The sequence below is a fragment of the Nipponia nippon genome, unplaced genomic scaffold (assembly GCF_047370975.1).
Source record: "Nipponia nippon isolate SJK-2023a ecotype South Korea unplaced genomic scaffold, ASM4737097v1 scaffold_32, whole genome shotgun sequence".
In the NCBI taxonomy this organism is placed as follows: Eukaryota; Metazoa; Chordata; class Aves; order Pelecaniformes; family Threskiornithidae; genus Nipponia; species Nipponia nippon.
This window is the reverse complement of record NW_028262350.1, coordinates 2,485,226-2,509,818: the sequence shown is the minus strand read 5'-3', so window position 1 is coordinate 2,509,818 and position 24,593 is coordinate 2,485,226. Positions and strand designations below refer to the sequence as shown.

At 54.3% G+C, this 24,593-nt stretch overlaps 1 protein-coding gene, 1 long non-coding RNA gene and 17 other non-coding genes across 30 annotated transcripts; all 19 read right to left on the bottom strand.

Moving 5' to 3' along the window:
- Nucleotides 1-186: 186 nt before the first annotated feature.
- CWC25 (CWC25 spliceosome associated protein) lies at nucleotides 187-21,450 on the bottom strand. 12 transcript variants are annotated; one of them, XM_087769974.1, is made up of 13 exons: nucleotides 19,092-21,450; nucleotides 17,509-17,773; nucleotides 14,299-17,422; nucleotides 13,116-14,218; nucleotides 6,577-6,749; nucleotides 6,121-6,357; nucleotides 5,347-5,416; nucleotides 4,687-4,814; nucleotides 4,370-4,439; nucleotides 3,701-3,891; nucleotides 3,031-3,117; nucleotides 2,271-2,453; nucleotides 187-1,010 (listed from the first exon to the last, which is right to left on the bottom strand). In XM_087769974.1, exons 4-13 carry the CDS (start codon nucleotides 13,782-13,784, stop codon nucleotides 896-898), a joined length of 1,923 nt encoding a protein of 640 aa, XP_087626100.1. In that variant the 5' UTR covers nucleotides 13,785-14,218; nucleotides 14,299-17,422; nucleotides 17,509-17,773; nucleotides 19,092-21,450; the 3' UTR covers nucleotides 187-895. The 12 variants fall into 12 exon arrangements, with proteins under 12 accessions (XP_087626100.1, XP_087626102.1, XP_087626101.1 ...); XM_087769976.1 differs by having other exon boundaries at nucleotides 13,116-14,221; nucleotides 14,346-17,422; XM_087769975.1 differs by having other exon boundaries at nucleotides 14,346-17,422.
- Nucleotides 8,028-8,099, bottom strand: TRNAC-GCA (transfer RNA cysteine (anticodon GCA)). Its single transcript has one exon. It is a non-coding gene; the product is annotated as a tRNA-Cys (tRNA).
- TRNAC-GCA (transfer RNA cysteine (anticodon GCA)) lies at nucleotides 8,470-8,541 on the bottom strand. The gene has a single exon. It is a non-coding gene; the product is annotated as a tRNA-Cys (tRNA).
- On the bottom strand, nucleotides 8,939-9,010 carry TRNAC-GCA (transfer RNA cysteine (anticodon GCA)). The gene has a single exon. It is a non-coding gene; the product is annotated as a tRNA-Cys (tRNA).
- TRNAC-GCA (transfer RNA cysteine (anticodon GCA)) lies at nucleotides 9,442-9,513 on the bottom strand. The gene has a single exon. It is a non-coding gene; the product is annotated as a tRNA-Cys (tRNA).
- TRNAC-GCA (transfer RNA cysteine (anticodon GCA)) lies at nucleotides 9,912-9,983 on the bottom strand. The gene has a single exon. It is a non-coding gene; the product is annotated as a tRNA-Cys (tRNA).
- On the bottom strand, nucleotides 10,289-10,360 carry TRNAC-GCA (transfer RNA cysteine (anticodon GCA)). Its single transcript has one exon. It is a non-coding gene; the product is annotated as a tRNA-Cys (tRNA).
- Nucleotides 11,619-12,615, bottom strand: LOC148054264 (uncharacterized). Its single transcript, XR_015707459.1, has 3 exons — nucleotides 12,379-12,615; nucleotides 12,140-12,225; nucleotides 11,619-12,048 (listed from the first exon to the last, which is right to left on the bottom strand). It is a non-coding gene; the product is annotated as an uncharacterized LOC148054264 (long non-coding RNA).
- Nucleotides 14,033-14,104, bottom strand: TRNAC-GCA (transfer RNA cysteine (anticodon GCA)). Its single transcript has one exon. It is a non-coding gene; the product is annotated as a tRNA-Cys (tRNA).
- On the bottom strand, nucleotides 14,475-14,546 carry TRNAC-GCA (transfer RNA cysteine (anticodon GCA)). Its single transcript has one exon. It is a non-coding gene; the product is annotated as a tRNA-Cys (tRNA).
- Nucleotides 14,913-14,984, bottom strand: TRNAC-GCA (transfer RNA cysteine (anticodon GCA)). The gene has a single exon. It is a non-coding gene; the product is annotated as a tRNA-Cys (tRNA).
- TRNAC-GCA (transfer RNA cysteine (anticodon GCA)) lies at nucleotides 15,416-15,487 on the bottom strand. Its single transcript has one exon. It is a non-coding gene; the product is annotated as a tRNA-Cys (tRNA).
- On the bottom strand, nucleotides 15,886-15,957 carry TRNAC-GCA (transfer RNA cysteine (anticodon GCA)). The gene has a single exon. It is a non-coding gene; the product is annotated as a tRNA-Cys (tRNA).
- TRNAC-GCA (transfer RNA cysteine (anticodon GCA)) lies at nucleotides 16,263-16,334 on the bottom strand. Its single transcript has one exon. It is a non-coding gene; the product is annotated as a tRNA-Cys (tRNA).
- On the bottom strand, nucleotides 20,001-20,072 carry TRNAC-GCA (transfer RNA cysteine (anticodon GCA)). Its single transcript has one exon. It is a non-coding gene; the product is annotated as a tRNA-Cys (tRNA).
- On the bottom strand, nucleotides 20,443-20,514 carry TRNAC-GCA (transfer RNA cysteine (anticodon GCA)). Its single transcript has one exon. It is a non-coding gene; the product is annotated as a tRNA-Cys (tRNA).
- TRNAC-GCA (transfer RNA cysteine (anticodon GCA)) lies at nucleotides 20,881-20,952 on the bottom strand. The gene has a single exon. It is a non-coding gene; the product is annotated as a tRNA-Cys (tRNA).
- TRNAC-GCA (transfer RNA cysteine (anticodon GCA)) lies at nucleotides 21,384-21,455 on the bottom strand. Its single transcript has one exon. It is a non-coding gene; the product is annotated as a tRNA-Cys (tRNA).
- A 396-nt stretch (nucleotides 21,456-21,851) lies between these two features.
- Nucleotides 21,852-21,923, bottom strand: TRNAC-GCA (transfer RNA cysteine (anticodon GCA)). The gene has a single exon. It is a non-coding gene; the product is annotated as a tRNA-Cys (tRNA).
- Between the last annotated feature and the right edge of the window lie 2,670 nt (nucleotides 21,924-24,593).

Below are 24,593 nucleotides of genomic sequence, written 5' to 3'. Positions count from 1 at the left end.
GGGTCCTGCGGGCCGGAGCGAGTCAGGCGCTGGGGTAAACCCGGCGAGGGGCTGCTACGGGCAGTGACGGCCTCCCGGGCCCTCACACAGCCCGCCCTGAGGCGGCGAGGGGCTCCCCCGCCCCTCCCACCCCCAAAGGCCGCAAAGAACACTTGCGAATGACAGTAAAGTTTCTTAATTAAAAAAAAAAAAAAAAAAAAAAAGAGCTCTACACTGCTGTACATATACACATTACTTACATTACAAAATCCCAGAGAAACATCTGCTGCGTCAGCTATGCTCTGCTCGTCTCCCTTCCCTTCCAAGCAGCTCCCTTCGGGTCAAACACCACATCCGTGAGCCATTAAATAACGGCCTAACGGCACGCCCCAAACCCGCACCTCAGACGCTGACAGTACCGAGCAGGATTCTGCCTGCCACGCGTGTAGCTGTATCGAATTCCATGAAATTAACCCTCGTGTGAATTTGTTCTGCTCCGATTTTTAAGGACTAACAAAAATAGGACTTTTGCTCTGGCATATAAAGAGCTCGGACAATCTGCCCGATGTAGAAAGCAGTTACCACCTGGCATAATCTGGTAATAACAATATACAAAAGTGATAACAGTCAAGGTGGAGAGAGAGAGAGAGGGAAAAGATCTGGCAATACGTTAAAAATAGAATACAAGGGCTCACAAGTTCCCTAGCAAAGGTTTGCTTGCAAGGTCCTACTCAGTACAAACGTGTTCACAACGCCAGAAGTCCAGAACTCGCTGTGGGCTGCAGCGGAGAAATCCAGCGCCTCTGTGGGAGATGGTAACTGCTCCTGTAGAGAGCAGCGAGTCTGTGCCGGAGGTCTCACCTTCGGGAATAAGTGTCCGGTTAACTTCTGCACAGGAGCAGAGGAAGAACCAGTTTCATCTCTGCATAAAGTTTTTTTCCAAGGCAGCAGGAGTTCTCTGAAGGGAGTGGATATTGCGTTTCACCCGATCTTCTAGGGTGGAAGTAGATGCACTCTCTAGTTTTAAGCGACTGCAGAAAATTGAACCAAAGAAAGAAATTAGAATCTCTTTCCAAACATTACACCATTTCTAGCAGGATTCACTGTCCCCAAGTCATCCACCTAAATTAATCTAACACGGAAAACAGCAAATTATTTCCCGTTAAAGTCTGCACTGAAAGAACTGAATAGCTTTTAGTTTGGCTCGTAACAGATTCAAGGCCTTATTTAAGGTCAGTGCTCAGAAATATATTTTCAGTAGCTCTCAAGTCTCCTCCGTCTTCCCAATATACCTAACCGTTAATGACAAACGCATCCGTCACAGGGGACTTGGGTGCTTTCTGTGAAGCAAACAAGGCAAAAGCGACGTGTTCCTGAACGGAGGGCAGCGGTCCTCTGGGAGCCCGAATGCCAGAGCTCATGCTGTAAATGACTGCGTTAGCTACAGGAGAGAGAGGGGATCCTTGCGACCACTCGCTTTCTTTTACTAGATCTTTTTCAGATCACGCTGCTGTGCTCTTCTGAATGATCCCCTCGAGCCCGTCTGCCTCTTCAAACACCACATCAACAAACACAAAGTTTCTTAGCTCAACCAGTTGCTTCCGCACAGGGAAACACACAAAAACCTCTCTCCACAAGAGATGTTGCTCATGGAGAAAATCAATTGTGATTTTAAGCCACCCTTATGTGATCCCAGCTCTGGGCAGCTTCAGGAATTAAGTATACATTCTCCTCTGATTAACTTATAGAGCCTGGAGAACACTATGCTGCAGCAAGCCCAAAATACCTAACATTGCCATAGGATCCATCTTACACAGCACTGCACTTTCTGGAAGGCCTTGTGCCACTCTGATTTCCTTTGCCCTGGGTAAGTTACCACCTGTGTTTAGAAATGGTCTTATTGCTTGTCAAGCACAGGTATCCCACAAGCTCTCGGCACACAGACTCCCAGTGGACTTGCAGGCCTAAAACTGTTGCAAGCTCCTAAAAACAGAGAACGTTTTCAATATCTGCACGTGAAACGCTACTAGGCATTCCTACAGGATGGCAAAAAATAACTCATTACCGGTTTCCAAGTCTGACTACCAAGGCCATCACAGAAACAGCTATCTTTTGGGTTAAGCAGAGAATCTGGGAACAGTAGATGTCACTAGTTCTACAGTACAACACAGTAGAGATGGATCTTATACTACAATCTGACACATCTCAGACGTTGAGGCCGTGACTCACTCCTCAGAAGCTGTGGCCTGTATTTCCCTTGAATGAAAAAGCAGATAATAAAAGACACTCACTTGAAGAACTTCCCATCTCGGGAGTCGAGTTTCTCCAGTTCTCGCTCCAGCTCCTCCTCCTTTCGGTGCTTCCTGAGGTTGTTTGCTCTCTCCTCTTCCCGCCACTTGGCGTTTTCCATCATTTCCTGGCGTTTACGCTCTAGTTCCCCTGGAGAGATCTTTCTGTTTGTGTAGAACACACCACTGCTGTGAATCAATAGCACGCTGGGCCCCGCCCCACCGCCCTCTTGCTTTCCATTCTTTAAGATGATTTACAATCCCCAAATTAGGGGTGTTTAATTGTTTTTTTTCTTTGGTAGCCAATCAGCAAAGCTTGTAAGTACGCATCTAAATGTTCTGCTTTACCACGCCCCCAGCAAGGGTCTGTTTTCTCCCTCTTTTCAGCCGCCTTGTTTTTAATTGACTGGTAAGATGATGCTGTCAAGGTCATATTTTCCTGATGACAGTGAAACAGAATGCTTCTAATTAACAGTCCACGGGACAAAGACTGACTTCACATTACTGCCTTACACAGTGATGCGAGACACATGGAGAACCAGCAACCATGTGAATTGGTTTGGGAAGCTGTCCAAGGTGTTAACCAACAATCAAGCTCAAGAGCACCAAACTGAGCCCTTTAGGACTCTGTCTGACTTTCTGGACACCCGATCCGATCTATTTTAGTTAACAGAATAAAATTTGGTTCACCGTTTACACCCAGCTCTTCCACAATCACCAGGGCAACTTCCATCCAAAAGCACAGGGTCAAGATCTTGCTTACCTTGTGTAACCCGGAGCATGCTGTCGTCGATAGCTCTTTTTAGGGGAAGGGCTTCTCGCTCTCCCTTTCTCCTCCCGATTGCTATGTCTGTAACCCAGAAATACCCTTATGAGGCCAGATGAACATATATTATCACACCTCTAAACTCTCCCTGGATTTTTTGTATACATTCTGAAACCAAGACATCTCCCATAACTACAGGACTGCTGCCTGTCCACTTTGAAAACACATTCTAATGACTCCTAATGTACTGCAAATTTCCATCTATTTTTACTCAGTTTTAATTATTTCATCAGCAAACAATAAATACCGGGTACGTGATTTTATCAGCATTTAGTAAAGATAATTCAACAATTATAAACACATTTTAAAGAGAATCGGTAGCCCAAATAAAGCACAGTCACAAGCAACACCTAAAGGCTGTAGCCAAAAAGAGGGTGTCCCAAGGGAAGAGTGCAATCGCAGACAGCACGTCCCCTCCAGGAGCTAACCTGCGTGCTTCTGCACTCTCGCACAACTGCACAGCTCCCGCCTTCACACCCAGAACTGAGCAATAACGTGGCCAGAACACCGAAATGGTAGAAGGAGACTGAATAAGAGGGAATTTGATTCTAGGGAACTCCCCCACCAGCAGCCCTAGGTTTACATTACCCAGGTTAGCCACACTCACTGTTTACTGTGTCTAGAAGGAGATCTTGATCCCCTGCATCCAGATTGTTCTGAATTCTTCTTGCTAGAGCGTCTCTGAGGAGAGCGGGACTGGCTCCTGGACCTGGAGCGATCCCGGTGCTTGTGGGGGGCCCTCTCCTGGCCGGCAGCTGGGGAGCTCCGAGACCTGTGGCTCTGGTCAGAGTCTCTAACCTGGAATTCAAAAGTGTCTTTCAGGTGAGACGCCTTGCAAGAGCACAACAACAAGGTAAGGCCGCAGAGGAGGCCTCAGATTGTGCTAAGCACAGGAAGGAGTGTACATTGTGGCTTGCGTTTGCTTATCCCACTTCCTAGGTTCTTATTAACACGTGTGTCTAAAAAGATTATTTCTGTATCACGTTCAGTAAACTACACTGCCACGACAGTCAAGCTGAGTATTTAAACAGATGTGTGACTCTGAAAAGAAACTGAATAAAACTTAACTTGAATTCAGAGCAGACACAAGTCTGAACAACTTCAGTTTCAAGGCTTAGACGGCTCCAACCTGAACATGAACTTTATTATATCGTGTCCCCCTCGTAATCCTCTTCTGGCCGGTGAAGCAGTCTTGCAACAAACTGCCAAAACTCTCGCTCTTCCCTACCTCAGGGTACTTGCTACTGAAAGAGCTGTGCAAAACACACGTACTTACTTGTAAGCCATATCCTGGGACTTTGGAAGGAGCAGGTTTCCAGGAGGAACTGTTCATCCTCTTCTGAGACCTACAGAGAAAACAGAATAGTACTTTTGAAGCAGATGAAATTCAAGAATACAATATTTTTTTAACAATAAAACGTCATAAAAATAATTTAATGACGCAAAACCAATGAAGTAACATACAGAATCATTTAGGCAAATTAAGAGCATTAATTAGAAAGATAAAACTCAGCGGGGATTACAAAAAGATATGAAAAACAAACAAATTAACCAGGAAACATGGTATTTTTACTACAAAACCTCAAAACATACTTATTTCTGCTTCGCTCCTCATCACTGCTGTCACTTTCACTGCTAGAACTGCGATGTCGATGTTTCTTGTGCTTCTTCTTCTTCTCTTTCTTCTTCTTTTTCTCCTTTTTATCTAAACTGTTTTGCAGCTATAAAGCAAGACACAGTTTCGTTAGTAATAATTACTGTCTCTACACTTGGGCAGTCAGTATCACAAGGCAAAGTAACAGAGTTCACTGTGGAAAGGCTCCTGGAACAGAACCTAAACCATTTAACAAGGTCCTCTCTCAAAACTGAAGACCTTAATGGAGTCTTCCCTAGTGTCAGTTTGGTATTAGTGCATGTCAAATCCTACGTCTGCAATCATTCTGTAGTACAACACAGAGCACAACAATTAATCACTAGCTAAAAAAAAAAAAGCACACCAGAAGAGCAAGCAGTGTAAAATAACACTGAACTTGAAAGAAAGAGAAATTAATTCCTGCTGAGAGAGCGATACAGAACTTTGTTCTATCATATCAGGATTACACAAAGCTGAATTTATTCTGTTTTTCTGTGAAGAGTCAGGAAATGGAACTCAGCTCCTTATCCTAAAAGATACTAATTTTGACCTATGATGCTCTCCTGGGTTCAGTGTATTCTGTGCTTTGAGTATGTAAAGGAGTACTGAGATAGACCTACCAATTCTTTGATTTTCTTCATTTTAACAGGATTATTCAACACTTCTCTCTTCTTTTCCTCCTCCTTCTTTCTAAAGCAGAAAAAAAAAAAGTCTTTTCAAACAATGGAAAAATATCATATTTTCAGGAAAGAAACCAATCAACTGCAAGCTCTAAAAACATGTAAAAAGCAGGAAAACAGGCAAGTTTTGTACATTCAGCAAAACAGATCAAACTCAGGAGGAGTCTGACCTTTTCTCCTCTGCTTAAGACTAGTAAGGTAAACAAAAATTTGTTCTGTTACCATCAAGCTGCCTACAATGCTAATAAATGCCTGAACTCTCAGGGCAGACCGGATATATTCACATACACGTAACAGGGTGAGCTAAGCTGGTAGACACGAATCAGTGTGGAATAACAATCTTTGCATTTATATGTATCTACCAGCTTACAGCTAGATGATGATCATCAGCTCGTTCAGATCACGAAATCTGAGATTTGAAATCAAGTCAGCAAAATTATCCAAAAGCAGCAAACTGACTCGAATATGTCATCTGACCTTATGTTACTGTGTCTAGAACACACAACCAAAATCCTACTAGTCACGTAAGCGGCTGGTGACTGGTCTGCGGCCAGGACTGCCACCTACAGCCTAGAGCTCACAAACAGGCAGACACAGCTTGAAGGAACAGACACAATAGCAGTCTTTGCAAAGATAAATAAGACAGCTCTTAGCGAATTGCTAATGCTGATGCTTTGCCTCATCTACTACTGCTTTTAGCTCCACATTTAGTACCTTATCATGAAAAGTGGATCCTCCCGGATTTTGTTTGCCATATCTAGGACAGAATTGGCACCCGTCTTGGCAAAAATGGAGCCTGGGAGAAGCCCTGTCTCATTGGAACAGCCTGCATCCTTGTCTTCTGTCTTCTCAAAGACGTATTTGTCCACAGGGCGACCCATAAGATATTCCTCTCTGTTCACCATGCCTCCAGGACCCTGGTACATCCACTCCAACTTCTCTTCTCTTTTCCTGTTGCAAAGAAGACCTCTTATTTAGCCTTCGCACAGTTCTAAAGTTATATTTTAAGGCATTGGCTTATGAATGTGACTGTAAACATTTTGTTATCCGAAACTTTAAACCCCTGGTTCTCTCAGAGAGCACCTATACCACCGCACCAGACAGTGCTCGCCCCCAGAGGACTGCAAGGGCTGGTAACCACCGGTCTGGAGAGCATCAGCCCCACCTCACCTGACAGTGCCCATGTCCTCAGCGTAGCGCTGCATCTCCTCACGCGCTCGCTCCTCCTGCAGCTCCCGCTGCAGCTCCTCAATCTTCTTCCGTTCCGCTTCATGCTTCTGCTCGGCTTTCCACACCTTCTCCACATTGCGCAGGGTCTGGGGGTGCCAGCTCTTCTTCAGGTTCTGCAGGAGGGCGCAGACCGGACCGGGACCGTTAACAAAGGGCCGCCTGCCCTCGCCGGGGGCCACGGGGCAGGGCCCGCTCTCAGCCGCGATCGCCCACGGCCCTCCCCCCCCGGCGGCGAGGCCCGGACAACGGGACGCGCTGCTCCCCACCCCATAACGACCCGCCCGCACCCACGGCCCCGCTGCCAGCGGCGGGGAACGGCCACCGGCCCCGCAGGCCACACCGACACCGCCGCCTCCCGGGCCCGCTGCCCGCCCGCCAGCGAGCCCCAGCCCAGGCCGGTACCCGCAGCCCCGGGGCACGCCCCCAGCCCCGCTCGCCCCGGCCCGGCTCCCCCCGGGCCCGGGCCCCTCCTCACCAGGTCGCCTCCCCCATGGCGGCGTCGGCCGAGCGCTTCCCCGCGGCTCCCGGGCCTGCGCGTGCGTCAGCACGGCGCGCCTCACAGGCGTCACTTCCGCCGCGGCGCTGACGGCAGCCGGCAAGATGGCGGCCGAAGCCGGCGGAGCGGAGCAGGGCCCGGCCCCGGGGCGCCGCGGCGCCTCCCGGTGCGGAGAAAAGGCGACGGTTGAAAGCACCAGCGTGAGCTCCCCGGCCGAAGGCGCGGGCTGAGCGGCGTGGGGCTCCCCGGGCTCCCCTGTCCCTGTCCCTGCGGCTGCGCTGCCCCGAGCGCCGCCGGGCCCCGGCCCGGTGTCGCGGTGAGCGGGCCTGCGGGCCGGGTTCCTTCCTTTCCCCCACCAGCCCCGATACCCCGAGGGCGCAGCTCCGGCTCGGGGAGCCGCGCAGTGACTCGATCGCATTTATAAAGAGTGCGATGGGGTTCCGCTGCCCCCGGGGGCGGCCCGGGGCGCGGCTCGGAACCGGCGCCCTCCCGGCGCCGTGCCCCCGAGCCAGCTCTTCCCGCCCGGCGCCGGGGCCGCAGCTCAGGGCACCGAGGCCGCGGCCTGCGAAATCGCAGCCCCACCTGTGGCCTTCAGGAAACCCTTCGGCAGAGACACACACACACCCCCCCCCCTTCCACCCAGGCATCACAAACAGTCTTTACCGCTCCAATTCACGGCAATTATGCAAACGGGAAAAACCAGACCAGCAGCACTTCTGTTGTTGAGCCAGCTTCTTTGTGTGCGCCATCCCGAGGGAAAAATGGCAAAGTCCGATTTGAGGCTTGCCAAAAGATCCCCAAGTCATTTCCAAGACCCCGGAGAGGTAAGAAAGTCTCTGCATAGGCTGTGTGTGAGCAGCTTCTGGAAGAAGAAAGGCTGAAAAAGCAGCTGAGGAGGGGGCACCTGGAGTTGAACCAGGGACCTCTTGATCTGCAGTCAAATGCTCTCCCACTGAGCTATACCCCCTGGCGTGGGGCCTTTCCCAAGGACATTTTAAAAATATTTCCGGAAGAGAGACAGGTTTTTATGTCCACTGATGAGATTCCTTTACTCAACAGCCCCCTCTGCACCTTAACGTGCCTGCTGACGAACAGACAGAGAATTACCTCAGAGAATCAAGAACAGAGACAAGCACACACGCGCAGTGAGGAGTTACTCACACAGTGCACAACCCCTTGCAGATTGCCAAGAGTCAGAGGCCCAGTACCTGGAATAATGGAGCTCAGAAACCAACGTTCACTGCACAGCACAAGCTCACAGGACCCAAGGGGGTCCCTCCATCGTCCTTCTGTGATGAATTTTGGCAAAAGGAAGGTTAAAGGGGAAGAAAAAAGGGAGGGGGCACCTGGAGTTGAACCAGGGACCTCTTGATCTGCAGTCAAATGCTCTCCCACTGAGCTATACCCCCCGGTGTGACACCTTTCCCAAGGACATTTTAAAAATATTTCTAGAGAGAGACAGGTTTTTGTGTCCAGGGATTAGATTTCTTTATTCAAGAGCCCTCTGTGCACCTTAATCTGCTCGCCAAAGGGGGTACACGGACTTAAATACGATAAATTATCATAAATATGATTACTACAGAGAATCATAAACAGGGACAAGCACACACAGGCAGTGAGGAGTTACTCACGCAGTGCACAACCCCTGCAGGTTCCTAAGACTCAGAGCCTCAGCACCGGGAATAACGGAGCTCCAAAAGCAGCCTTCACTGCACAGCACAAGCTCACGAGACCCAAGGGGATCTCTCCGTCTTCTCTGTGTGATGAATTTTGGCAAAAGGAAGGCTGAAGGAGGAGAAAAGAGGGAGGGGGCACCTGGAGTTGAACCAGGGACCTCTTGATCTGCAGTCAAATGCTCTCCCACTGAGCTATACCCCCTGGCTTTGCACTCCTATAAGGAGCAATAAAAAACTCCATATATAGCTCAGGTTTTATGTCCACTGGGTAGATTGTGCTATGTGAGAGCACCTTCCCTTGCGTGCTAGTGTACAAGCAAAACGGTGCAGGGAAAGTTACTGCAGACGATCTGGCGACAAATACACGCAGGCAGGGCCTAATTACGCACAGAACCCCGATCCCCAGCAGTTTCCTCGTTGATCAAAACGACGACTATTGGGGCCAAGCAACGAACGTGATGTCTTTGCGTGTCACTGACACGGAGCTCAATTGTCACAGGAAGCATTTAGTTGAGTGCTCAGGATCGGGACTATTGGCCTTCAGAGACCTGCCTGCAGCGCGCAGCACAGGCACAGCAGAGCTAAAACTGATGGATGCTCCTCAGACTTTTTCTTGGAAAAAGCTCAGCCCAAAGGGGGCACCTGGAGTTGAACCAGGGACCTCTTGATCTGCAGTCAAATGCTCTCCCACTGAGCTATACCCCCTGGCGTGGCACCTTTCCCAAGGACATTTTAAAAATATTTCTAGAGAGAGACAGGTTTTTGTGTCCAGGGATTAGATTTCTTTATTCAAGAGCCCTCTGTGCACCTTAATCTGCTCGCCAAAGGGGGTACACGGACTTAAATATGATAAATTATCATAAATATGATTACTACAGAGAATCATAAACAGGGACAAGCACACACAGGCAGTGAGGAGTTACTCACGCAGTGCACAACCCTTGCAGATTCCTAAGAGTCAGAGGCCCAGTACCTGGAATAACAGAGCTCCAAAAGCAGCCTTCACTGCACAGCACAAGCTCACAGGACCCAAGGGGGTCTCTCCATCGTCCTTCTGTGATGAACTTTGGCAAAAGGAAGGTTAAAGGGGAAGAAAAAAAGGGAGGGGGCACCTGGAGTTGAACCAGGGACCTCTTGATCTGCAGTCAAATGCTCTCCCACTGAGCTATACCCCCACCTGTGCGCCTGTCAATGCACCAAAAAAAACACATTTAAAGGATGTTCTTCCCCAATCTTTGAGCTCTCTGTTCCATAGGGATCCGATCCTGCTGCAGAAAATGCAAGACTGAAATGCGACAGCAGCACAGACATCGAGTCCCTGCACTCCCACGCAGGAGACGGACCCTGCCTCGCTACTGCATTTACCAGGCGACCTTGGCCCACTGGCGGCCTGCATTATCAGGAGAGGAAGCTGAGGGATCGCATCAGTTCGCCTTCCAGTGAACAAACACCCCAAAATCCCAAGAAAAAAGGGATTCTGAGGGGGCACCTGGAGTTGAACCAGGGACCTCTTGATCTGCAGTCAAATGCTCTCCCACTGAGCTATACCCCCACCCGCCACACACCTCAGCCCCAGAAATCGCCCCGTTCATCGCCAGCACAGCAAAGCTCTGGAAATCGATCCCAGGAGGAAAAGCAGCTCCTTGGGAAATGCTCCTCTCTTGCCTCCGAAGTCGCCCCACTCGTGGGCCTCCTCTCTTGTGGGAATCCACTTCCTTCCCTCTCCCCAGCGCCCGTCAAGCGCGGGATGGGGCCTGCAGACAGTTTAGGGCAAAAGCGTTGGAATGAAGAGCTCCAAGCCAACTTTTTCCCCAGGAAAAGAAGGAAAAGGGAGGGGGCACCCGGATTTGAACCGGGGACCTCTTGATCTGCAGTCAAATGCTCTGCCCCTGAGCTATACCCCCACCTGGCTCCTGGGGCCACCTACGGCTCCCTCTGGCCACTGCCGGGGCGGCTCCGCTGCATTCCACTGCCTGTGCTCACCGCACCTGCACCAACGCCTCTCGCACACACGGACCTCGCCTCACCCCTCCTTTCACCGCCTCCATCCCGCGCCTCTCCACGCTCTTCCAAGATCATCAACCCACACTTCTGTTTCTCTACAGCGGCCCAGCACCGACAAGAAAACAGAACGCTTCAGAACACTCCCTTCAAAACACACAGGGAGGCTGCACCTCTCCTTGGGCTCGCGGCGTGACCTGCCATTTGAGCGCGCACCAGCCCCGCAGAGGCCTTACCTGACACAGCACCTCCCGCGCTGACCACGGCCTCTCTCTTCCCCCACTGCCTGCTCAGGGCCAAAATACAAACACCCAGAGCCTTTCACCCAGCCCTCGTGCCATGCCCTGCCTCAGAAAAACCCTTCACAAATCAAAAACGCAGCGCGAGCTCTCAAAATAGGTCACGGCAGAACACCTTTATTTTACCGGTGGTTCCTTACTCACAAGCGGCTCTCTGCAGCTCTCCCCAGGCCTCAGGAACGGCTCCTTCGTCACCACTGGATGGCAAAGACGGGCAGTGCTCAGAGAGAGAGATCGACTTCAGACGCAGGTTTGGAGCCACAGCGCCCCTTGGGCCCTTCTGGGGCTTCCAGGTTTGCTGGGAAGAAGCCACGGCCGCTCGCCTGCTCCGTGGAACGGCCTGTAGAGAAGAGAGCTGCCCTCAGTCCATGGGAGTCCTTTTCCAAGTTTCCCCTCCCCAGCTGCTGCCAGCTCCCGATTACCCACCAGGAATGTCTGAGAAACCATTTTGAGGCCACAATAGTCTGCAGATTGATGTGGGTTAGGCCAAACAGCTGTTTGAAAACATCCAGATTCATTTTTATGGGACTGTTCCTCAACCAAAGCATTTGACTCCAGACACCCCCGTCTGATGAGCTGCGGGGAGGACACATACCTGCACCTCCCAAAGCCCTGCTCAGGCCCCTCTGCTCCGCCTCACCGCTACCGAATGGATCCGCTGTCCGGCCCTCCTGCGTGTGCGACCACAGCGCTGCGAGAAAGAGAGGAACAACAAAAATGGAGGACTGAAACAGGCTTCAGTAACGGGGATCGGAGAAATCACGCAGGAGCAGGAGGAACAGGGCGTATTTTTGAGGAGAGGCAGAGCTTTGCGCCCACTGCAAACTCTTGTGTTCTAAAGCCGTTTGGAACAGGGGTGCACGGAGAAATAAGCCTGAAAGCTGATTCTTGATTTCTGGCGTGCCCAGCAGTGCAGATCCTGCTTCCCGACAAGCATCTTCTGCAGCAGCAAAGGAGGAAGTAAGGATGTGGAGAAAGGAATCATTCAACCTTGCAGGACAACTATGCTTTATAATCCCTGGCACACTCACCCCAACTTCTCTTTTCCTATTGCAAACAAGGGCATTTGATTTTCTATCACAGGCTTGCAAAGCGTTATGGAGTTGAAGGCTCTGGCCTGCGAAGGTGAGAAACATCAAACGCACATTTCCATACAAACGGAGGCGCTTTACCATCAGAGACATTCAACTCTTCGCCCCGGGTAAGAGAATGTTTTTTTTTAAGGCGAAGTTATGTGTCACGGGTGCACAAAAACAGAGCTGATATTTACCCTCATGAAGCAGAGGAAGAACTAAATTACAGGCCTCTTCTTCACAAAGGCTGCCGCGGGCCTGACTGGCTAATGACGGTCTGCGCTCCGTTAGCGGCAGAGCCACGCCAGTTACGCACAAAGCCCCGGGCCACTTGAAAGAAGGCTTCCCCACGCCCAGCCTCCTCCGGACACAGCAAAGCAACGGCCTTGTGCAGACAGCGGCCAACCTCGGGGGCACCGGGAGCGCCCGCAGCCCCTCACCGGACGGCGCCCGGGTCCCCGCCGCATCGCTGCGGCTCCTCCATCTTCCCCCGCTCGGCTTCGCGCTTCTGCTCGGCTTTCCACACCTTCTCCACGTTGCGCAGGGTCTGGGGGTGCCAGCTCTTCTTCAGGTTCTGCAGGAGGGCGCAGACCGGACCGGGACCGTTAACAAAGGGCCGCCTGCCCTCGCCGGGGGCCACGGGGCAGGGCCCGCTCTCAGCCGCGATCGCCCACGGCCCTCCCCCCGGCGGCGAGGCCCGGACAACGGGACGCGCTGCTCCCCACCCCATAACGACCCGCCCGCACCCACGGCCCCGCTGCCAGCGGCGGGGAACGGCCACCGGCCCCGCAGGCCACACCGACACCGCCGCCTCCCGGGCCCGCTGCCCGCCCGCCAGCGAGCCCCAGCCCAGGCCGGTACCCGCAGCCCCGGGGCACGCCCCCAGCCCCGCTCGCCCCGGCCCGGCTCCCCCCGGGCCCGGGCCCCTCCTCACCAGGTCGCCTCCCCCCATGGCGGCGTCGGCCGAGCGCTTCCCCGCGGCTCCCGGGCCTGCGCGTGCGTCAGCACGGCGCGCCTCACAGGCGTCACTTCCGCCGCGGCGCTGACGGCAGCCGGCAAGATGGCGGCCGAAGCCGGCGGAGCGGAGCAGGGCCCGGCCCCGGGGCGCCGCGGCGCCTCCCGGTGCGGAGAAAAGGCGACGGTTGAAAGCACCAGCGTGAGCTCCCCGGCCGAAGGCGCGGGCTGAGCGGCGTGGGGCTCCCCGGGCTCCCCTGTCCCTGTCCCTGCGGCTGCGCTGCCCCGGGCGCCGCCGGGCCCCGGCCCGGTGTCGCGGTGAGCGGGCCTGCGGGCCGGGTTCCTTCCTTTCCCCCACCAGCCCCGATACCCCGAGGGCGCAGCTCCGGCTCGGGGAGCCGCGCAGTGACTCGATCGCATTTATAAAGAGTGCGATGGGGTTCCGCTGCCCCCGGGGGCGGCCCGGGGCGCGGCTCGGAACCGGCGCCCTCCCGGCGCCGTGCCCCCGAGCCAGCTCTTCCCGCCCGGCGCCGGGGCCGCAGCTCAGGGCACCGAGGCCGCGGCCTGCGAAATCGCAGCCCCACCTGTGGCCTTCAGGAAACCCTTCGGCAGAGACACACACACACACACCCCCCTTCCACCCAGGCATCACAAACAGTCTTTACCGCTCCAATTCACGGCAATTATGCAAACGGGAAAAACCAGACCAGCAGCACTTCTGTTGTTGAGCCAGCTTCTTTGTGTGCGCCATCCCGAGGGAAAAATGGCAAAGTCCGATTTGAGGCTTGCCAAAAGATCCCCAAGTCATTTCCAAGACCCCGGAGAGGTAAGAAAGTCTCTGCATAGGCTGTGTGTGAGCAGCTTCTGGAAGAAGAAAGGCTGAAAAAGCAGCTGAGGAGGGGGCACCTGGAGTTGAACCAGGGACCTCTTGATCTGCAGTCAAATGCTCTCCCACTGAGCTATACCCCCTGGCGTGGGGCCTTTCCCAAGGACATTTTAAAAATATTTCCGGAAGAGAGACAGGTTTTTATGTCCACTGATGAGATTCCTTTACTCAACAGCCCCCTCTGCACCTTAACGTGCCTGCTGACGAACAGACAGAGAATTACCTCAGAGAATCAAGAACAGAGACAAGCACACACGCGCAGTGAGGAGTTACTCACACAGTGCACAACCCCTTGCAGATTGCCAAGAGTCAGAGGCCCAGTACCTGGAATAATGGAGCTCAGAAACCAACGTTCACTGCACAGCACAAGCTCACAGGACCCAAGGGGGTCCCTCCATCGTCCTTCTGTGATGAACTTTGGCAAAAGGAAGGTTGAAGGAGGAGAAAAGGGGGAGGGGGCACCTGGAGTTGAACCAGGGACCTCTTGATCTGCAGTCAAATGCTCTCCCACTGAGCTATACCCCCTGGTGTGGCACCTTTCCCAAGGACATTTTAAAAATATTTCCGGAAGAGAGACAAGTTATTACATGCACTGACATGACTGACTTGACAGCCCCCTCTGCACCTTAACGTGCCTGCTGACGAACAGACAGAGAATTACCACAGAGAATCAAGAACACAACAAATACACACACACGCAGTGAGGAGTTACTCACGCAGTGCACAGCCCCTGCAGGTTCCCAAGAGTCAGAGGCCCAGTACCTGGAATAATGGAGCTCAGAAACCAACGTTCACTGCACAGCACAAGCTCACAGGACCCAAGGGGGTCTCTCCATCGTCCTTCTGTGATGAATTTTGGCAAAAGGAAGGTTAAAGGGGAAGAAAAAAGGGAGGGGGCACCTGGAGTTGAACCAGGGACCTCTTGATCTGCAGTCAAATGCTCTCCCACTGAGCTATACCCCCTGGCTTTGCACTCCTATAAGGAGCAATAAAAAACTCCATATATAGCTCAGGTTTTACGTCCACTGGGTAGATTGTGCTATGTGAGAGCACCTTCCCTTGCGTGCTAGTGTACAAGCAAAACGGTGCAGGGAAAGTTACTGCAGACGATCTGGCGACAAATACACGCAGGCAGGGCCTAATTACGCACAGAACCCCGATCCCCAGCAGTTTCCTCGTTGATCAAAACGACGACTATTGGGGCCAAGCAACGAACGTGATGTCTTTGCGTGTCACTGACACGGAGCTCAATTGTCACAGGAAGCATTTAGTTGAGTGCTCAGGATCGGGACTATTGGCCTTCAGAGACCTGCCTGCAGCGCGCAGCACAGGCACAGCAGAGCTAAAACTGATGGATGCTCCTCAGACTTTTTCTTGGAAAAAGCTCAGCCCAAAGGGGGCACCTGGAGTTGAACCAGGGACCTCTTGATCTGCAGTCAAATGCTCTCCCACTGAGCTATACCCCCCGGTGTGGCACCTTTCCCAAGGACATTTTAAAAATATTTCTAGAGAGAGACAGGTTTTTGTGTCCAGGGATTAGATTTCTTTATTCAAGAGCCCTCTGTGCACCTTAATCTGCTCGCCAAAGGGGGTACACGGACTTAAATATGATAAATTATCATAAATATGATTACTACAGAGAATCATAAACAGGGACAAGCACACACAGGCAGTGAGGAGTTACTCACGCAGTGCACAACCCTTGCAGATTCCTAAGAGTCAGAGGCCCAGTACCTGGAATAACAGAGCTCCAAAAGCAGCCTTCACTGCACAGCACAAGCTCACAGGACCCAAGGGGGTCTCTCCATCGTCCTTCTGTGATGAACTTTGGCAAAAGGAAGGTTAAAGGGGAAGAAAAAAAGGGAGGGGGCACCTGGAGTTGAACCAGGGACCTCTTGATCTGCAGTCAAATGCTCTCCCACTGAGCTATACCCCCACCTGTGCGCCTGTCAATGCACCAAAAAAAACACATTTAAAGGATGTTCTTCCCCAATCTTTGAGCTCTCTGTTCCATAGGGATCCGATCCTGCTGCAGAAAATGCAAGACTGAAATGCGACAGCAGCACAGACATCGAGTCCCTGCACTCCCACGCAGGAGACGGACCCTGCCTCGCTACTGCATTTACCAGGCGACCTTGGCCCACTGGCGGCCTGCATTATCAGGAGAGGAAGCTGAGGGATCGCATCAGTTCGCCTTCCAGTGAACAAACACCCCAAAATCCCAAGAAAAAAGGGATTCTGAGGGGGCACCTGGAGTTGAACCAGGGACCTCTTGATCTGCAGTCAAATGCTCTCCCACTGAGCTATACCCCCACCCGCCACACACCTCAGCCCCAGAAATCGCCCCGTTCATCGCCAGCACAGCAAAGCTCTGGAAATCGATCCCAGGAGGAAAAGCAGCTCCTTGGGAAATGCTCCTCTCTTGCCTCCGAAGTCGCCCCACTCGTGGGCCTCCTCTCTTGTGGGAATCCACTTCCTTCCCTCTCCCCAGCGCCCGTCAAGCGCGGGATGGGGCCTGCAGACAGTTTAGGGCAAAAGCGTTGGAATGAAGAGCTCCAAGCCAACTTTTTCCCCAGGAAAAGAAGGAAAAGGGAGGGGGCACCCGGATTTGAACCGGGGACCTCTTGATCTGCAGTCAAATGCTCTGCCCCTGAGCTATACCCCCACCTGGCTCCTGGGGCCACCTACGGCTCCCTCTGGCCACTGCCGGGGCGGCTCCGCTGCATTCCACTGCCTGCGCTCACCGCACCTGCACCAACGCCTCTCGCACACACGGACCTCGCCTCACCCCTCCTTTCACCGCCTCCATCCCGCGCCTCTCCACGCTCTTCCAAGATCATCAACCCACACTTCTGTTTCTCTACAGCGGCCCAGCACCGACAAGAAAACAGAACGCTTCAGAACACTCCCTTCAAAACACACAGGGAGGCTGCACCTCTCCTTGGGCTCGCGGCGTGACCTGCCATTTGAGCGCGCACCAGCCCCGCAGAGGCCTTACCTGACACAGCACCTCCCGCGCTGACCACGGCCTCTCTCTTCCCCCACTGCCTGCTCAGGGCCAAAATACAAACACCCAGAGCCTTTCACCCAGCCCTCGTGCCATGCCCTGCCTCAGAAAAACCCTTCACAAATCAAAAACGCAGCGCGAGCTCTCAAAATAGGTCACGGCAGAACACCTTTATTTTACCGGTGGTTCCTTACTCACAAGCGGCTCTCTGCAGCTCTCCCCAGGCCTCAGGAACGGCTCCTTCGTCACCACTGGATGGCAAAGACGGGCAGTGCTCAGAGAGAGAGATCGACTTCAGACGCAGGTTTGGAGCCACAGCGCCCCTTGGGCCCTTCTGGGGCTTCCAGGTTTGCTGGGAAGAAGCCACGGCCGCTCGCCTGCTCCGTGGAACGGCCTGTAGAGAAGAGAGCTGCCCTCAGTCCATGGGAGTCCTTTTCCAAGTTTCCCCTCCCCAGCTGCTGCCAGCTCCCGATTACCCACCAGGAATGTCTGAGAAACCATTTTGAGGCCACAATAGTCTGCAGATTGATGTGGGTTAGGCCAAACAGCCGTTTGAAAACATCCAGATTCATTTTTATGGGACTGTTCCTCAACCAAAGCATTTGACTCCAGACACCCCCGTCTGATGAGCTGCGGGGAGGACACATACCTGCACCTCCCAAAGCCCTGCTCAGGCCCCTCTGCTCCGCCTCACCGCTACCGAATGGATCCGCTGTCCGGCCCTCCTGCGTGTGCGACCACAGCGCTGCGAGAAAGAGAGGAACAACAAAAATGGAGGACTGAAACAGGCTTCAGTAACGGGGATCGGAGAAATCACGCAGGAGCAGGAGGAACAGGGCGTATTTTTGAGGAGAGGCAGAGCTTTGCGCCCACTGCAAACTCTTGTGTTCTAAAGCCGTTTGGAACAGGGGTGCACGGAGAAATAAGCCTGAAAGCTGATTCTTGATTTCTGGCGTGCCCAGCAGTGCAGATCCTGCTTCCCGACAAGCATCTTCTGCAGCAGCAAAGGAGGAAGTAAGGATGTGGAGAAAGGAATCATTCAACCTTGCAGGACAACTATGCTTTATAATCCCTGGCACACTCACCCCAACTTCTCTTTTCCTATTGCAAACAAGGGCATTTGATTTTCTATCACAGGCTTGCAAAGCGTTATGGAGTTGAAGGCTCTGGCCTGCGAAGGTGAGAAACATCAAACGCACATTTCCATACAAACGGAGGCGCTTTACCATCAGAGACATTCAACTCTTCGCCCCGGGTAAGAGAATGTTTTTTTTTAAGGCGAAGTTATGTGTCACGGGTGCACAAAAACAGAGCTGATATTTACCCTCATGAAGCAGAGGAAGAACTAAATTACAGGCCTCTTCTTCACAAAGGCTGCCGCGGGCCTGACTGGCTAATGACGGTCTGCGCTCCGTTAGCGGCAGAGCCACGCCAGTTACGCACAAAGCCCCGGGCCACTTGAAAGAAGGCTTCCCCACGCCCAGCCTCCTCCGGACACAGCAAAGCAACGGCCTTGTGCAGACAGCGGCCAACCTCGGGGGCACCGGGAGCGCCCGCAGCCCCTCACCGGACGGCGCCCGGGTCCCCGCCGCATCGCTGCGGCTCCTCCATCTTCCCCCGCTCGGCTTCGCGCTTCTGCTCGGCTTTCCACACCTTCTCCACGTTGCGCAGGGTCTGGGGGTGCCAGCTCTTCTTCAGGTTCTGCAGGAGGGCGCAGACCGGACCGGGACCGTTAACAAAGGGCCGCCTGCCCTCGCCGGGGGCCACGGGGCAGGGCCCGCTCTCAGCCGCGATCGCCCACGGCCCTCCCCCCCCGGCGGCGAGGCCCGGACAACGGGACGCGCTGCTCCCCACCCCATAACGACCCGCCCGCACCCACGGCCCCGCTGCCAGCGGCGGGGAACGGCCACCGGCCCCGCAGGCCACACCGACACCGCCGCCTCCCGGGCCCGCTGCCCGCCCGCCAGCGAGCCCCAGCCCAGGCCGGTACCCGCAGCCCCGGGGCACGCCCCCAGCCCCGCTCGCCCCGGCCCGGCTCCCCCCGGGCCCGGGCCCCTCCTCACCAGGTCGCCTCCCCCCATGGCGGCGTCGGCCGAGCGCTTCCCCGCGGCTCCCGGGCCTGCGCGTGCGTCAGCACGGCGCGCCTCACAGGCGTCACTTCCGCCGCGGCGCTGACGGCAGCCGGCAAGATGGCGGCCGAAGCCGGCGGAGCGGAGCAGGGCCCGGCCCCGGGGCGCCGCGGCGCCTCCCGGTGCGGAGAAAAGGCGACGGTTGAAAGCACCAGCGTGAGCTCCCCGGCCGAAGGCGCGGGCTGAGCGGCGTGGGGCTCCCCGGGCTCCCCTGTCCCTGCGGCTGCGCTGCCCCGGGCGCCGCCGGGCCCCGGCCCGGTGTCGCGGTGAGCGGGCCTGCGGGCCGGGTTCCTTCCTTTCCCCCACCAGCCCCGATACCCCGAGGGCGCAGCTCCGGCTCGGGGAGCCGCGCAGTGACTCGATCGCATTTATAAAGAGTGCGATGGGGTTCCGCTGCCCCCGGGGGCGGCCCGGGGCGCGGCTCGGAACCGGCGCCCTCCCGGCGCCGTGCCCCCGAGCCAGCTCTTCCCGCCCGGCGCCGGGGCCGCAGCTCAGGGCACCGAGGCCGCGGCCTGCGAAATCGCAGCCCCACCTGTGGCCTTCAGGAAACCCTTCGGCAGAGACACACACACACACCCCCCTTCCACCCAGGCATCACAAACAGTCTTTACCGCTCCAATTCACGGCAATTATGCAAACGGGAAAAACCAGACCAGCAGCACTTCTGTTGTTGAGCCAGCTTCTTTGTGTGCGCCATCCCGAGGGAAAAATGGCAAAGTCCGATTTGAGGCTTGCCAAAAGATCCCCAAGTCATTTCCAAGACCCCGGAGAGGTAAGAAAGTCTCTGCATAGGCTGTGTGTGAGCAGCTTCTGGAAGAAGAAAGGCTGAAAAAGCAGCTGAGGAGGGGGCACCTGGAGTTGAACCAGGGACCTCTTGATCTGCAGTCAAATGCTCTCCCACTGAGCTATACCCCCTGGCGTGGGGCCTTTCCCAAGGACATTTTAAAAATATTTCCGGAAGAGAGACAGGTTTTTATGTCCACTGATGAGATTCCTTTACTCAACAGCCCCCTCTGCACCTTAACGTGCCTGCTGACGAACAGACAGAGAATTACCTCAGAGAATCAAGAACAGAGACAAGCACACACGCGCAGTGAGGAGTTACTCACACAGTGCACAACCCCTTGCAGATTGCCAAGAGTCAGAGGCCCAGTACCTGGAATAATGGAGCTCAGAAACCAACGTTCACTGCACAGCACAAGCTCACAGGACCCAAGGGGGTCCCTCCATCGTCCTTCTGTGATGAACTTTGGCAAAAGGAAGGTTGAAGGAGGAGAAAAGGGGGAGGGGGCACCTGGAGTTGAACCAGGGACCTCTTGATCTGCAGTCAAATGCTCTCCCACTGAGCTATACCCCCTGGTGTGGCACCTTTCCCAAGGACATTTTAAAAATATTTCCGGAAGAGAGACAAGTTATTACATGCACTGACATGACTGACTTGACAGCCCCCTCTGCACCTTAACGTGCCTGCTGACGAACAGACAGAGAATTACCACAGAGAATCAAGAACACAACAAATACACACACACGCAGTGAGGAGTTACTCACGCAGTGCACAGCCCCTGCAGGTTCCCAAGAGTCAGAGGCCCAGTACCTGGAATAATGGAGCTCAGAAACCAACGTTCACTGCACAGCACAAGCTCACAGGACCCAAGGGGGTCTCTCCATCGTCCTTCTGTGATGAATTTTGGCAAAAGGAAGGTTAAAGGGGAAGAAAAAAGGGAGGGGGCACCTGGAGTTGAACCAGGGACCTCTTGATCTGCAGTCAAATGCTCTCCCACTGAGCTATACCCCCTGGCTTTGCACTCCTATAAGGAGCAATAAAAAACTCCATATATAGCTCAGGTTTTACGTCCACTGGGTAGATTGTGCTATGTGAGAGCACCTTCCCTTGCGTGCTAGTGTACAAGCAAAACGGTGCAGGGAAAGTTACTGCAGACGATCTGGCGACAAATACACGCAGGCAGGGCCTAATTACGCACAGAACCCCGATCCCCAGCAGTTTCCTCGTTGATCAAAACGACGACTATTGGGGCCAAGCAACGAACGTGATGTCTTTGCGTGTCACTGACACGGAGCTCAATTGTCACAGGAAGCATTTAGTTGAGTGCTCAGGATCGGGACTATTGGCCTTCAGAGACCTGCCTGCAGCGCGCAGCACAGGCACAGCAGAGCTAAAACTGATGGATGCTCCTCAGACTTTTTCTTGGAAAAAGCTCAGCCCAAAGGGGGCACCTGGAGTTGAACCAGGGACCTCTTGATCTGCAGTCAAATGCTCTCCCACTGAGCTATACCCCCGGTGTGGCACCTTTCCCAAGGACATTTTAAAAATATTTCTAGAGAGAGACAGGTTTTTGTGTCCAGGGATTAGATTTCTTTATTCAAGAGCCCTCTGTGCACCTTAATCTGCTCGCCAAAGGGGGTACACGGACTTAAATATGATAAATTATCATAAATATGATTACTACAGAGAATCATAAACAGGGACAAGCACACACAGGCAGTGAGGAGTTACTCACGCAGTGCACAACCCTTGCAGATTCCTAAGAGTCAGAGGCCCAGTACCTGGAATAACAGAGCTCCAAAAGCAGCCTTCACTGCACAGCACAAGCTCACAGGACCCAAGGGGGTCTCTCCATCGTCCTTCTGTGATGAACTTTGGCAAAAGGAAGGTTAAAGGGGAAGAAAAAAGGGAGGGGGCACCTGGAGTTGAACCAGGGACCTCTTGATCTGCAGTCAAATGCTCTCCCACTGAGCTATACCCCCACCTGTGCGCCTGTCAATGCACCAAAAAAAACACATTTAAAGGATGTTCTTCCCCAATCTTTGAGCTCTCTGTTCCATAGGGATCCGATCCTGCTGCAGAAAATGCAAGACTGAAATGCGACAGCAGCACAGACATCGAGTCCCTGCACTCCCACGCAGGAGACGGACCCTGCCTCGCTACTGCATTTACCAGGCGACCTTGGCCCACTGGCGGCCTGCATTATCAGGAGAGGAAGCTGAGGGATCGCATCAGTTCGCCTTCCAGTGAACAAACACCCCAAAATCCCAAGAAAAAGGGATTCTGAGGGGGCACCTGGAGTTGAACCAGGGACCTCTTGATCTGCAGTCAAATGCTCTCCCACTGAGCTATACCCCCACCCGCCACACACCTCAGCCCCAGAAATCGCCCCGTTCATCGCCAGCACAGCAAAGCTCTGGAAATCGATCCCAGGAGGAAAAGCAGCTCCTTGGGAAATGCTCCTCTCTTGCCTCCGAAGTCGCCCCACTCGTGGGCCTCCTCTCTTGTGGGAATCCACTTCCTTCCCTCTCCCCAGCGCCCGTCAAGCGCGGGATGGGGCCTGCAGACAGTTTAGGGCAAAAGCGTTGGAATGAAGAGCTCCAAGCCAACTTTTTCCCCAGGAAAAGAAGGAAAAGGGAGGGGGCACCCGGATTTGAACCGGGGACCTCTTGATCTGCAGTCAAATGCTCTGCCCCTGAGCTATACCCCCACCTGGCTCCTGGGGCCACCTACGGCTCCCTCTGGCCACTGCCGGGGCGGCTCCGCTGCATTCCACTGCCTGCGCTCACCGCACCTGCACCAACGCCTCTCGCACACACGGACCTCGCCTCACCCCTCCTTTCACCGCCTCCATCCCGCGCCTCTCCACGCTCTTCCAAGATCATCAACCCACACTTCTGTTTCTCTACAGCGGCCCAGCACCGACAAGAAAACAGAACGCTTCAGAACACTCCCTTCAAAACACACAGGGAGGCTGCACCTCTCCTTGGGCTCGCGGCGTGACCTGCCATTTGAGCGCGCACCAGCCCCGCAGAGGCCTTACCTGACACAGCACCTCCCGCGCTGACCACGGCCTCTCTCTTCCCCCACTGCCTGCTCAGGGCCAAAATACAAACACCCAGAGCCTTTCACCCAGCCCTCGTGCCATGCCCTGCCTCAGAAAAACCCTTCACAAATCAAAAACGCAGCGCGAGCTCTCAAAATAGGTCACGGCAGAACACCTTTATTTTACCGGTGGTTCCTTACTCACAAGCGGCTCTCTGCAGCTCTCCCCAGGCCTCAGGAACGGCTCCTTCGTCACCACTGGATGGCAAAGACGGGCAGTGCTCAGAGAGAGAGATCGACTTCAGACGCAGGTTTGGAGCCACAGCGCCCCTTGGGCCCTTCTGGGGCTTCCAGGTTTGCTGGGAAGAAGCCACGGCCGCTCGCCTGCTCCGTGGAACGGCCTGTAGAGAAGAGAGCTGCCCTCAGTCCATGGGAGTCCTTTTCCAAGTTTCCCCTCCCCAGCTGCTGCCAGCTCCCGATTACCCACCAGGAATGTCTGAGAAACCATTTTGAGGCCACAATAGTCTGCAGATTGATGTGGGTTAGGCCAAACAGCCGTTTGAAAACCACCCCCACTTCACAAACCACTGCAAGACGCTGGTGTTCTTGTCCATCATTACCTATGTTTGTGCTACAAAACCTGCTGCTTTGCTCCCTGCGCCACCCTCCTTCCCCCACTCTCACCTGCCCGCACTGAAAACATTCAGGGTAGCACAAAAGCATCTCCGAATCTCTAAGGGAGCGGTGAAGCACGCTGCGGGAACCCGTGGGTGCCAGGGCAGAGGGAGGCAAGCCAGGCCGCACTGGGGCTGCCCGAGGCGCGAGCTGCAGCCACTCCCAGGCGGTCAGGGGGAGCAGCACCCCACTACCTGCCCTGTGGCCCGCAGCAGCCTGCGTGCGGGGGTCAAATTTGGGTGTTACAGGGCCACCGCATCCAGGACAAAGTGACCCCGATTTTCACTGGCGAGCCCAGGTAGGAGGCCCGGAGGGCCAGGGCAGAAGCTGCCCTCGCTTCACATGCAAGTACATTCCCTTCTGTCATCAGGAAAATCGCGAGCCGCTTCACACGGCGTAAGGAGCTTTCGCACAGACATACCTTCCAACTCTGATCGTGAAAGCTCAGATCACCGCTTCTACCTGCGCCTACCGGTGATCTCGGGGCCTGTTTCACCGCTGATGGAGGGTTTAGAGGCATTTGCTCCAGCCACAACCCCAGCCAGCAGCCGTGGGCTTGATGTGTCCTTGCAGGCCTTCAGCAAGGGCTGAGAAACTTAGAGCTCGCTCTCCAGGGTGAACTCTGCAGCTCACGGTACAGGTCAGCTTCAGGCAGTATCCCCCCCCTCCCAAATCAGAGCGGTATCTCTAAGCAGTGAAATTGCCCGTTTCGGAAGAAAATTCCAGACCTGCAATTTTGAGAGCCCCTGTACAGAGGCTTCTGGTAGAAGGGCTTTCATAGACACCTCCCGGTTTCTATCCGTGCGCACCTAAATTGGATCAATTCAGTCAGTATTGCTAAAATTCAAGTCATTCCAGTGCAACCCCCCTTCCAGGTATTTTCCAGTAATACCGGAACCTGCCTTATCATTCGATATTGCACCCCAAATCCC